The sequence below is a fragment of the Balaenoptera physalus genome (genome assembly GCF_965194825.1).
Source record: "Balaenoptera physalus genome assembly, chromosome: 13".
Classification (NCBI taxonomy): Eukaryota; Metazoa; Chordata; class Mammalia; order Artiodactyla; family Balaenopteridae; genus Balaenoptera; species Balaenoptera physalus.
In genome coordinates this window covers 21,691,322-21,705,118 of record NC_138892.1, presented here as the reverse complement: position 1 = coordinate 21,705,118, position 13,797 = coordinate 21,691,322, and the positions used below count along the sequence as shown (strand labels likewise).

Genomic DNA, 13,797 nt, shown 5'->3' with positions numbered 1-13,797 from the left:
GTAATTACAGTAACCTTTTTATTTGCATTATGGTGTTTCCAACAAAAAATGCAAGCTAATTAGGCAGAACTGAAAGAATTGCCAGTTCCTTTCAGCCACCTGCCATCAGGTGCCGAATACCCAACTCACCTTCTGCCAGGTGCACGTAAAATCTAGTATGAACAGATTCATCTACTGGTTTTAGTAAAAGCCAAGTGATGGCTGAATCAGATGGTAGGGAGATGTAATCTTGGGATCATACTGAAGCTGCCCCAAATCTTATTTTGGCTGGGATTTACAAGGGGAATATTGAATTTCAAGTGAATTCTACTAAATGGTGTACAAGGGACAATCACTTATATGAATAAATATTTCTATCACTTATAATTTTGTCTTAGAGAAATAGGACTTCTTTATTCATTAATCAAGTGAAATTTGAAAAGCTATCATTTTAAGAAAATATATTTGGTCTCTAGGTTTCTTACATGTCAAAAAGCTATTGCCAATAATTCAAAATCTCATTTAAGCTCAGATCTTATTTCATAAACTCATTCATTTCATTTTGTCCTTAGCCTTCTGTTACTCTCATGATATACTTATTCTATTTTTTTTTTTTTTTCTCCGTTCGTCAAAGTAGCCTTCTGTTACTCTCGTGATATACTTATTCTTTTTTGGTCTCCTTGGGTAACCTTTTTCAAGCCCATAGTCTTAACTACTATACTGCTTTAAGCTCATGGTGCCCACATTTTTATTTTCAGCTGAGACATTTTTTTCTAAGTTTTTGGCCTGCATATCTAAAAGCCTCCTAGCTATATATGCATATTAATGTCATTCAGGCAACTCAACTTTAACATGTCCAAAATTGAGTTTTTCCTCCCACAAAACAAGCAGTTGTCTCCTATAGCCTTGCCTTGTTAAATGGCTTCATCCTCTGCCTAGGCTCTGAAATGAGAGACTTGATTGGGATTCCTAGTTTTGTCTCTTTCCATTATCTAATTATCTAGTTGGTCACCAAGTTCTCTTAGTTCTAACTTTTCTTAATTTTTCCTTTCCTCTCCTTCCTTACTGCTATTTCCTTAATTCAGCAACCTCTCCCTCTTTTAAAGTTTGTTTAAAATTTGATATATGATACATTAAAATGCATAATGAAGTTTAATATGTTATTATAAAATAAATATCCATGTAACTAACACCTTTAAAACACCCTCTCCACCTATTGTCTCTTTCCTATCTTCCCTATCCCTATTTCCAAGTGTCCTTGCCTTTGTTTTGTTTTTTTTGTTTGTTTTGTTTTTGTTTTTTGGCCTATATACATTCTGAATTATGTATGTATAAAATTCCTGAAGTACAAATTGACACTCTTCAGTCTTGTCATATTCCCTACTTCCACCCCTAGTATATCTTTCACTCTGCATGATGGAGTGATTGATCATTTTACTCATGCCTGAAACCTATCTGTGGCTTATCATAGCTTGGTTTCTTACTACTTAATGCCCTTGGTAACCTGGCTTTTCTAAGTCTCCTTTGCCATACTTCTCTCTTTTCCTCCAGTTTTTATCCGAACTGCTAATTTTTACTCCTACACTTGTCCCATTCTCTATCTATCTAGTTCACTCCTCCTCCCCTTTAAAGACATCTATGGTTTTGCTGTTTTGGGGAAACTTTCTTCTGTCTGTTCCTCTTCTTTTTGTTCTTATAGCATCTGTGTATGTATATTCTGTAGCATTTTATTACTGTAGGATAATAATGCTGTGGTTGGTTTAATTCTCTGTCTCTTACCTTTGATGGTAAGCTCTTTATGGCTTATTTTTCCTTTACTTCTTTCTTCCCCAGTTTCTTATGTGGTATCAGGTACATAGTGGGTGCTCAATAAATATTAAATAATTCACCAGATTAATTTCCATGTCTATTTCTACCTTGTGTACACCAGTGTTGACTCTGGGTGATGGATCGGCATCTCAAATTTGACTATTAACTCTGAAAATATCCTTTGTTTTCATACTGAACTATTTCTAGTTTTCAAATCACATCATGTATAGTCTTCCCTCCATGTCTTGGCACGTAGTAATCCTTCTTTCTGGAAGCTCCTTCCCTTTTCTCCTACCTGAAAAACACTTTTTTTTTTATTGGAGTATAATTGATTTACAAAAAACACTTCATTTTTGAGCCCATCTTCATGTTCCCAAAGCATGGTACATTCATACCTCCAGTTAATTGCTATAAATCTTTGCAGGTCTGAGTCTGCTACTGGACTGAGTCCCTAAAGATCAGACATGTTTCCATTTACATCTATATTTCCAGTGTATGGCAAGTGCATGGCATGTAATATGTAGCTACTCAGGCAGAGTTAGAGGAAAGTATATGTAGATTTTAAATAGCATTTTTATGTCTCTTCCACCTCCCCCTCAAAATCAGCAGCAGATGTTCATAGAGAACAACTTGGCATGGCAATGAATGTTTTCATAATGCCAGTAGCAACATTTTCTAACTGCTTACAGAAATGCAGCATTAAATTAAAAAAGGAAAGTGAATTTTTATTTCTATTTACAGATAGTTCAAATCTTTAATAGAAAGTAAATTATATGAATATAATTTAATTAACTGAGAAAATAGGACACAAACTAGTGCTACCTTAGCCCAGTGGCCTTCCAAATATTTTTGCTTGTGTATTCTCTAAATAATTTTGTGAGACGTTGTACTTCTTTTTGTGTTTTAAGTTGATGGCATCTGAATTTTTTTGTCAAGGGTTTAGATAATTACAAAGTATCTGATTTCTAGATTGTGGTATATTATGATTATGTTTTACTTTTATCAAAATCTTGGAGTTTTTGCTTATTAATTGAAATAAATAAACTTGTTCCTATACACCCCTGTGATGACTATCTTGTTTCTTAATTGTAATTCTCTTACAGATAAGGCATGGGGTTTTGCTGTTAAGAAATAAAGCACAACCCTCTTCAGAATTTCTTACCAAACTTCTTTTTGCTTTACTCTTAAGAGACTTTCAGGATTAATGTATTCTCAAATTGCATTTTTCCTTTTGGCATGCCTGCCAAAGATTTTTATACCCAGGGAAATACCCTATAACAAGACTGGGATGGCTGAGAAAAATATTTTACTTTGGTCAAGTGGGAGAAAACTGTGAAAAAAGCGTTGGTTAAGGAAAATTTTCAGGACACAGACTTGTTCTTAGGCAAATCAGTTTTTGGAAAGAATACACATGGCAGGTGAAGGTTTGAAGAGTGATAGGACTTTAAACCTCTTTCTGTGCCATGGACCCTTAAACAATCTGGTGGACCTGTTCTCAGAGTGACATTTTAACAGCTTGTCAGTTTCTTTCTACAGAAGCCTCTGGGATTCTGATTGGACTGCATTGAGTCTATAGATTGATGGGGAAAATTGACACCTTAACAATGTTGAGTCTTCCATTTCCTGTACAAGTTTTTAAGTCATCTTCAGTTTTTTGCAGAAATTTTTGTTATTTTCATTGTACAAGTCTTTGTGTCTTGTCAGATTTATCCATAGGTACTTCATGTCCTTGAAATGGTATTTTTTAAAATTTGCTGTGTTTATTGTGTTTATTTGCATCAATATTTGTCCTTTACAGTTTTTACTTTCTTTGCAAGTCAAATTTTTTTTAGTTCCTTAATTTTTTTTTTTTTAGCGGCATTTTTTTTTTTTTCTCTAGTTGCAGTGAGTGGGAGCTACTCTTTATTGTGGTGCACGGGCTTCTCACTGTGGTGGCTTCTCTTGTTGCAGAGCACGGGCTCTAGGCATGTGGGCTTCAGTAGTAGCAGCACGCAGGCTCAGTAGTTGCGGCACGTGGGCCCCGGAGCATGCGGGCTTCAGTAGTTGCAGTGCATGGGCTCAGTAGTTGTGGTGCATGGGCTCTAGAGCACAGGCTCAGTAGTTGTGGTGCACAGGCTTAGTTGCTCTGTGGCATGTGGGATCTTCCTGGACCAGGGATTGAACCCATGTCCCCTGCATTGGCAGGCAGATTCTTAACCACTGCGCCACCAGGGAAGTCCCTGTGTGCATCCTTTAAGAGTGAAGTCTCTGTTTCCCTCAGTCCTGTGGAGCTCCTGCAGTTGAGACCTGCTCGCCTTCAAAGCCAGATGCTCTGGGGGCTTTTCTTCCCAGTGCCAGAGCCCTGGGCTGGGGAGCTGATGTGGCGCTCAGAACTCTCACTCCTGTGGGAGAACCTTGGTAATATAATTTTTCTCCAGTTTGTGGGTCGCCCCCCCAGGGTGGTATGAGATTTGATTATGTCGTGAGTCTGCCCCTCTTACCAGTCTCATGGTTCTGTCTTTAGTTGTAGAGGATCTTTTTGGGTAGGTTTCAGTCTTTTTCAACGATGGTTGTGCGGATTGTTGTGATTTTGGTGTGCTCAAGAGAGGAGGTAAGCTTAGGTTCCTTCTACTCCACCATCTTGGCCACTCCTCCCTTCAAAATGGTATTTTTGAAATTTCAGTGTTCAGTTGTCTGTTTCTAGAATATAAGAATAGTCTTTTAAAAAAAAGTATTGTTTTTGTATTCTGCCATCATGCTAAACTCACATATTACTTCCAGTAGCTTTTTTGTGGATTACTTCTGACTTCTCTGTACATGATCATGTTGTTGAGAATAAAGAATTTTACTTCTACCTTCCCAGTATGTATGTCTTTTATTTTGTTTTCTTTTTTTGCTTTGGCTAGGACCTCCATTAGAATACTGAATAGAAGTGGTAAAAGTAGGTATCCTTACTTTGTTCCCTAATTTAGGGAGAAAGTGATTAATCTCTTATCTTTAAATGTGAAATTAGCTATAGGTATTCAAAGGTGCCATTTATCAGGTTGAGGAAGTTCCTTTCTGTTCTTAGTTTGCTGAGAGTTTTTATTGTGAATGAGTATTGAATTTTGTCAAAAAAATTTTTCTGCCTTTACTGAGATGATCATATATTTTCTATTACCCATTATTCAGTTAATATGGTGAATGACATGGATTTGTTTTTGAGTGTTAAATCAATGCATTCCTGAGATAAATTCCACTTTGTTGTGGGGTTGGATTTGTTGGATGTGCTAATGTTTTGTTGAGGATTTTTACCTGTTGATGATGTATATTGATATGAAGTTTTCTTGTGTCATTATTTGGTGTTGGTATCAGGGTGATACTGACTATAGAATATGAAAGTGTTCTATTGTCTTCTATTTTCTGGAAGAGCTTATATGGACCTGGAATTATTTCTTCCTTAAATGTTTGATAATATTCAGCAGTGAACCCATCCGAGCCTGGAGTTTTCTTTGTGGTGAGAGTTGTAGTTATGAATTGCATTTCTTTTAAGTAGGATTATTCTGACTTTCTCTTCAGTTATGGTAGTTGTACCTTCCAAGGAATTTTTTCACTTTATCCAAGTTGTTGAATTAATTGGCTGGCATAAGATCATCCATAATATAATATCTGATTGATTTAGAATCTATAAGCTCTATATAGGATTAGCATCCATAGGATTTCTTCTATTTCTGATATTGGTCATTTGTGTTTTTAAAAGTTTTCTTAATTTAGCTAGAGGTTTATCTTTAAAAAAAAAAAGTGTGTGGCTTCATTGATTTTTCTTTTTCATTTTTCTATTAAATAGAGTATTAAATTACATTAAATTTAGTCGTTCCATTGATTTCTACTCTTTATTTCCTTCTTTCTACTTATTTTGAATATACTTTTCTCTTTTTTTCCTAGCTTCCTAAGATAGAAGCTTATACCATTGATTTTGGATTTTTTTAAAATAAACATTTAAAGCTATAAATTTCCTATGGGGTACTGCTTTGCCTACATACCACAGATTTTTCATTTTCATTCACTTCAAAATATTTAAAAATTTTCTCTGTGATTTCTTTTTTAGCCCTTGGGTATTTAGAAGTATTGTTTAATTTCCAGATATTTGCATTTTCTAGATATTTATCTATCACTGACTTCTAGCTTAATTTCATTGTGGTCAATGAACGTATTTTGTATTATTTCAGTAGTTTTAAGTATTTTGAGACTTGTTTTATGGCCCAGCATATAGTCTATCTTAGTGAATATTCCATGTACATATGAAAACAACACGCATTCTGCTTTTGTAAAGTGGTGTTTTAGGTCAGGTTATTTGATAGTGTTCAAGTCTTCTACGTCCTTATTGATTTTCTGTCTACTTGGTCTCTCTGTCCATTTGCTAATGAGAAAGGACCCATGAAGTCTCCAACTACACTTGTGGATTTGTCTATTTCTTCTTTCAATTCTGTCAGTTTTTGCTGCATTTATTTTGAAACTCTCTTATTTAGTGTGTACACATTTAGGATTGTTATGTCTTCTTGAGAGTTGACAACTCTGTCATTATGAAGTGTCCCTCTTTGTCTTGAAGCCTGTTCTGCCTGTTATTAATATAGCCACTCTAGCTTGTATATTTTCACATTGTTTTGGTTTTAAATCCTCTTGTAAAGTGTGTTTAAAGTGGGTTTCTTATAAACAGCATATAGTTGGGTCTTGCTTTTCTAATCTAGTTTGATAGTCTCAGCCATTTAACCGGAATTTTAAATCATTTACATTTAATGTAATTATTTATATGGTTGGATTCAAATTTATTATCTTGCTATTTATTTTCTGTTTTTCACATTTGTTCTTTGTTCCTTTCTTCTTTTCCTACTTTTTTTTTTATTAATTCAGTTTACTTTGGGATTCCATTTTATTTCCATTGTTAGCTTTTTAGCTTTGTCTCTTTATTATTTTAGTTATTACTCTAGGGTTTATAATATGTCTTTAATATGCCACAGTCTACCTTCAAATGATGTTATACTACCTCACATATAAGAATATTTCAAAAATATACTTCCATTTCCCCCTCTTTTTTTTTTTATAAATTTATTTATTTTTGGCTGCGTTGGGTCTTCGTTGCTGTGCATGGGCTTCCTCTAGTTGTGGTGAGCAGGGGCTACTCTTTGTTGCTGTGTGCGGGCTTCTCATTGCAGTGGCTTCTCTTGTTGCGAGGCGTGGGCTCTAGGTGCGTGGGCTTCAGTAGTTGTAGCTTGCAGGCTCCAGAGCGCAGGCTCAGTAGTTGTGGCCTGTGGGCCCAGTTGCTCTGTGGCATGTGAGATCTTCCCAGACCAGGGCTCGAACCCACGTCCCCTGCATTGGCAGGTGGATTCTTAACCACTGTGCCACCAGGGAAGCCCCCTCCATTTCCCCTCTCTTATCCTTGGTTTGTTTTATCATATTTTTACTTCTACATATATTATAAGCACAATACATTTTTGTTATTTTTGCTTTAAATGATCAGTTGACTTTCAAAGATAACATGAGAAGTTTTTTATATACCTGCATAATTTTTATTTTCAGAGTCCTCCATTCCTTTTGTAGATTCAGATTTCCATCTGGTATCTTTTGCCTTCTGTTTGAAGGGCTTCCTTTAATATTTCTTATAGTAAATATATGGTGGCAACAAATTCTCTCAGGTTTTCATGAAAAAGTCTTTGTTTCACATTTATTTTTGAAAGTTTTTTTTTTTCTTTCCCTCATGGCTTATAGAATTCTATGTCAGCAGTTTCTTTTAGCTCTTTTGATACCTTATTCAGTTGTTCCCTGGCCTTGTATAGTTTCTGATGAGAAGTTTGGGGAAAATTCTTATCTTTTTTCCTCTGTATATAATTTGCCTATTTTCTCTGGCTGCTTTTAAGAGTTTTCTCTTAATCACTGATTTTCAGCTATTTGATATGACATATTTAGGCATGGTTTTCTTTGTGTTCATCCTGCTTTGTGTTTATTGAATTTCTTGGTGCTGTATAGTTTTCATCAAATTTGGTAATTTTTTGGCTATTTTTCAAATATTATTTCTCCCCTTTCTCCCTCATTTTTGAGATTCAGTTATATATGTTAGACTGTGATATTGTCCCACAGGTCACTGAGACTTTGTTCATTTATTTTTTTCCCCAGCCTTTTACTCTATCTTCAGGTTTCACTGATCTTTTTTCCCTACATTGTCTAATCTGGTAATTATATCCTCTGAGTTTTTTATTTGAGATATTTTTGTCTCTAGAGTGTTCATTTGATTTTTTTTTTAATATTCCATTTCCTTTTATTATAGTCGTGCTTTCCTCTAAATACTTGTTTTGCAGGAGAAGAGAGAAGCAAGAGAATAGTCATGTCTCAGGTCTCTGGTGAGTCCCAGGACAGGCTGCCAAGTGAGGGTCCTTGGCTTCCTGTATGGAAAGAATTCAAGAGCCAGCCAAAGTAAAGTGAAAGCAGGTTTATTTAGAGAGATACACATTAAAATTGGCAGAATGCAGACTGTCTCAGAAAGTGAGAGTGGCCCTGGGATATGAAGTTGTTAATTTTTATGGGCTGGGTAATTTCATATGCTAATGAGTGGGAGGATTATTTCAACTATTTTGGGAAAGGGACAGGGATTTCCAGGAAGTAGGCCACCACTCACTTTTTGGCCTTTTATGGTCAGCCTCAGAACTGTCATGGCACCTGTGGGTGTGTCATTTAGCATTCTAATGTATTACAATGAGCATATAATGAGGCTCAAGGTCTATGGGAAGTCAGATCTTCTGCCATCTTGGGCCTAACCAGTTTTTGTCATATCCTCAATGGCTGTGTCATTCTTTTAACTGTTGTCCCCTGACCTCTTCCTTCCTGTCTCACTTGGACATATGATAGTTTTTTATATCTTTGCTGCTAATTCTATAAGCTCATTTTGGAGTCTGTTTTTATTGACTGATTTTGGTCTTGGTTATGATCACGTTTTCTTGCTTCTTGGCATGTCTGATAATTATTGATTGCATACTGAACATTGTGAATGTTGTATTGCTTAGTATCTGAAATTATTTTTGTCTCCATTTCATGAGTATTGGGTTTCATTCTGGTAAGCAGTTAAGTAATTTATGATTAGATTGATCATTTGAGGCTAGCTTTTTAGTTTGTTAGGGCAGGTTTAGGATACTTTAAGAATGGTTTATTCTATACCAAGGCATAGTCCTTCTGGGGTTTCTACTGAATGCCTTTAGTGATCAATGAGGTCTCTCCACTCTAGCTTGAAAAATTAAAAGATTTGCAGCCCTGTATGAACTCTGTAACTATTCAGCTCACAGCTCGCTAGTTGTTCCTTGTCTGACCTTCTTACTGAACTCAGGTTCGGCTGCTTGCTGCTTGAAAGCCAATACTTGAGAGGCAAGTGCTGGTAAGAACGGAAAGGTGCTTTATTCAGGAGGCCAGCAACTTGAGGACATGGCAGACTGGTGTCCAAAAACCCAACTCCAAAGATTCTGCTTGATCATGAAAGTTTTTAAAGGGAGAATCATTTGGGGAGGGGATCAGTCTAGTTTATCTTCCACTGTGTACAGATTTTCTTCTGATTGGTTGGTGGTGCGGTAACAGGGTGGTGTTCCAGGAATCTCATGCTCTACCTGAAGTTATAACCCTCTACCTGGGGGGGGGGGGCCCTTAGTTCCTGTAGAAGAACTCAAAGGTAGTGTTATGTATATTCTTTGAGGACCAGGACCCTGCCCTGAGGCTGCATTATTGTTTCTTGACTGCTCCTCTTTTGTTTCTGCATTCCCTCCCTTCCCTGATAAGCAATTGTTTGATTTTGCCCTTTGGAACTCAAGGAAGGTCAAGGGGGCTGAATGAAGCCTATTTCCTACAAACAAGAAATGGGGGGACACAGAAAGTATTTGTACCTGAGAGGGCCCCATAGGGTCCTGCTCCGTTTCAACCTGGTGAAGTTGCACACTATGTATGTGCATCTTAGTATTCAACAAAGCATCAGGGGGACCCCTGCCAATTTCTGGAGCTCTTTTTCAGCACTGTTCCCTTCTCTTTTTTTTCCTTAAAAAATTTTTTTTCCTCTTCTTCCCCTTTCTCTTTGAAATTCTATCTCAGAAGTCCCAGCCATCTCAGCATCATTGAATTCCAATTTCTTTCCTCAACTCCTTAATTCAGTTAGACTATGCTTGGGATTCTTTTGTCTGCTCCATGGTTTGCAGTGTGCCTCTAGGCAGAAAGCTGGGGCAACCCTAGAATTCACCTTGTTTGCTTTCTCACTGGGATCACATGGCCTGTGCTGCCTGTTCAATATCTGAAAACATTTGTTTCATATATTTTGTCCAGTTTCCAGTTGTTGAGGAGGGAGGGTAAATATAGTGTTTTTTCCTCCATTGTCACCAGAAATGTATAAAATCTGAAAAATATTTTACTACCTATTGCTTGTTCATGTGTTATTGTCCTTTAGCTTTTTGTTTAGAAAATATTCGTAAGTGATTTCATAGTTCAACAGTGATTATTTTAATAGTGGACAAAACTTTTATGAGATACAAATTTATTGCTTAGTATAACATTAGAGCCTTTCAGGTTTTATATAGTTTTTTTTTACTGTGACGAAAGATTCAGACCCTCTACACCACTTTAAGTCTTAAACGGTCTTATAATATGGACCATGTTATATAGTTGAGCAACATTCATGTTAATGTCAATGTGAATGAATATGTCTTTTCTCTTATTGGTCTGTGACAATTGAGGTTGAAGCACAGTTTGGTTCCTAGACTTAAATTTGCATTCAAGTATATTGGGTTCTCTGAAGGCAAAACTAACATATAGCTTTTGTTTCTATAAGATTGTTTTGCTCATTGTTTGGGGTATATTAAGCTTTCAGACTAAATAATGAATAAATAAAGAAGTAAAAACAAATGATCTGTGCTCTCCTATCCCCCTATGTTTCTAGGTAACTATAACTACCCAGAATTGCAGCCATGGAGTCCATGCTTAATAAGTTGAAGAGTACTGTTACAAAAGTAACAGCTGATGTCACTAGTGCTGTGATGGGAAATCCTGTCACTAGAGAATTTGATGTTGGTCGACACATTGCCAGTGGTGGCAGTGGGCTAGCTTGGAAGATTTTTAATGGCACAAAAAAGTCAACAAAGCAGGTAAGTTTTAGTTTAGAGTCCAGTTGGAAAGAACACACATGCTAATAAGTACCATAATGTGCATGTATGCATTTTTATGTTAAGAAATGCTAAAAGTAATGGGTTCTTTAGTTGTCATTTCATCTAATGAAGTCATAGAAAAACAAATGCTTTTAAACATGCCCTTGAATCTCCTGGTTACAAATACATTGTTTGATATATCATCTCATCTTGTACTTTAATTTTGTTTACTTAATGACAAACATATCAGTTGTACAAATGAGTGTATTAGATTTTAATATTTAGCAAAGTGGGGTTTTTTAATTATTTTTTTAACATCTTTATTGGAGTATAATTGCTTTACAATTGTGTGTTAAGTTTCTGCTTTATAACCAAGTGAATCAGCTATACATATACATATATCCCCATATCTCCTCCCTCTTTTAGCAAAGTGTTTTAGAATAAAAATTGCCATGTTCCTTTTTATCTTTATCAATACATTATGACAAAATACTCAGTTAAATTTTTCTAACATTCTTTTTTTAAGCATCCTTATTCCCTCTTTTATTCTATAGCCTTATAGAAAATAGACTTCTATAATATTTTTTCATATTTATTAACACTATAGTTTTTACCATCAGGGGATACATTTGTGGCATATAATCAGTAGTATGTTTGGGGGTATATTGATTTAAAAGTTATTTTAAAACTTCTTTTAGTGAAGAGTAGTTTGAACGAGTTGTATTTTTATTTTTATTTGACTTAAGAGACCAACAGACGGTTCTTAGAAATGTGGAGGATTGTTAGTGTTAAATTTTACTAACAACTTTCTGTTGGAATTGTTAAAGAATTGAAAAATCTCCAGGTTTAAAACCTTTGTGGAAATATGTTCTTTAAAAAGAAGAATCAAAAAAGAAAAATCACTGTTTCCAAAAGTACTTTTACTTCCCTATACGTGAAACATATTGAATTTAAGACATGGGATTTAATACACATATTTTCCAATGACTATCAAAATTGTACAATTGTGGGTATGCATTGTGACTTTTCCAAAATCAACTTATTTCCCAAACAAGTATATTAAAGACGGAATTGGCTTTGGTTATCCTTTTATGAAGGAGGAATCTTGGTTCTATGAGAGATTGCTGGTATGTGGTTTGTACCTGACCTGTAAATCTTGTTTTTATTGCCATTTGGTTAGAAGTCTTTAAGTCCAAAGTTGATCTTTATCTTAAATATTGATTGGTCATTTTTTAAAAATTTTTATTTATTTATTTATTTATCTATTTATTTATTTATGGCTGTGTTGGGTCTTCATTTCTGTGTGAGGGCTTTCTCTAGCTGCGGCAAGTGGGGGCCACTCTTCATTGCGGTGCACGGGCCTCTCACTATCGCGGCCTCTCTTGTTGCGGAGCACAGGCTCCAGATGCGCAGGCTCAGTAGTTGTGGCTTACAGGCCCAGCCGCTCCGTGGCATGTGGGATCTTCCCAGACCAGGGCTCGAACCCGTGTCCTCTGCATTGGCAAGCGGATTCTCAACCACTGCGCCACCAGGGAAGCCCTGATAGGTCATTTTTGAACATTGTTTTCTCTTTCACCAAGAGCTCATCCCAAAAATAAATGGTTTCTTGAGTATTGATTACTTAAAAAGTTATGAATGAGGTCATGAAGTTATATAAATGACCAACCTCCAACACCAGCACAAATTGCTTTTATAATCAATTATATAAAGGGAAAATGAAAGAACACCAAATTTACTAAGTTTTGCATTGTTTATTAAGGACGTGATAACATAATATAGTGTCTTTGTCCTTAACCAAAAGAGTTCTAGGTGTTTGTGTTTATATCATTAGTTCATATGCTGAAATCCTCTGTTAATGTTGGAGCTTCTGTTGTTGCTCATAGAACATGAGAACCAGGCACAAATAATAGATAGTTGATTAGATATTATACATTAATACAGCATTTCTCAACTGCTGACTTCCGGAACTGAGTTCTCTTATGCAACTTTAACTGTATTCCTTTTTTTCCCCAAATTTATTGCTTTGAGGAAAAAGCTAGTTTTAGAATATATCATTGCTCTCTGTGGATATGGTTTTTGAATTTTCTTTTGCCTCTTTTAAACCTCAGAGGGTCAGAACTCTGAGTATCCTGTCTGGACTGCTGGCTAATTCCTTAAGGAATAGCTAAGTCTCTAACCACTTTGGCACTGAAGCCTCGTTTGAATTTCTCCCTTAATTGAAAAGTTTTAGTTCTTTTTTCAATAGCCTCATTTTTATTAAAAGGGAATCAGAGAAAATAGATAATCTAGAGCTATACTTAATACAATATGGTAGCCATAAGCTATATATGGCTTTTTCAATTAATTAAAATTTAATAAGATTAAATGCACTTTCTTTATTGGACTAGTCACATTTCAAATGCTCCATAGCCACATGTGGCTCATATTACCATATTGGACAGTGCAGGTATAGAACTTTCTATCATCACTGAAAGTTCTATTGGACAGTGCTGATTTTAGAGAAACTGGGAGAAAAATAATGGAAAAGGATACTCTGCTAGTCCTTTCTTCCCCCTTAAAGGGACATTGAGACTGAAGGCATCTTTCTTACCCTCTCAGCTTTATTTGATTTAGCATACAGTGTACTTGATTGTAGTTGTGTTTTATAGTAGAATATATGATCTCAAATTTGACTTTGAGGTAAACATCGGGTAAGAGACTTTGGGCTAGGAGATTCTCATACCTGTTTTTTTTTTTTTAAATAAATTTATTTATTTCTTTATTTTTGTCTGTGTTGGGTGTTCATTGCTGTGCGTGGGCTTTCTCTAGTTGCCGTGAGTGGGGCTACTCTTCATTGTGGTGTGTGGGCTTCTCATTGTGGTGGCTTCTCTTGTTGCGGAGCATG

General features: G+C 35.8%; 1 protein-coding gene across 2 annotated transcripts in view; it reads left to right on the top strand.

The window, feature by feature from the left end:
• The window catches only part of SCYL2 (SCY1 like pseudokinase 2), a 57,703-nt gene that overhangs the window by 4,269 nt on the left and 39,637 nt on the right, over nt 1-13,797 (top strand). For both annotated transcript variants that reach the window (XM_082419386.1, XM_082419387.1), the window contains exon 2: nt 10,709-10,913. In XM_082419386.1, coding sequence (XP_082275512.1) covers nt 10,737-10,913 — 177 coding nt within the window. In that variant the 5' untranslated portion in view covers nt 10,709-10,736. The remainder of the gene's footprint in view (nt 1-10,708; nt 10,914-13,797) is intronic.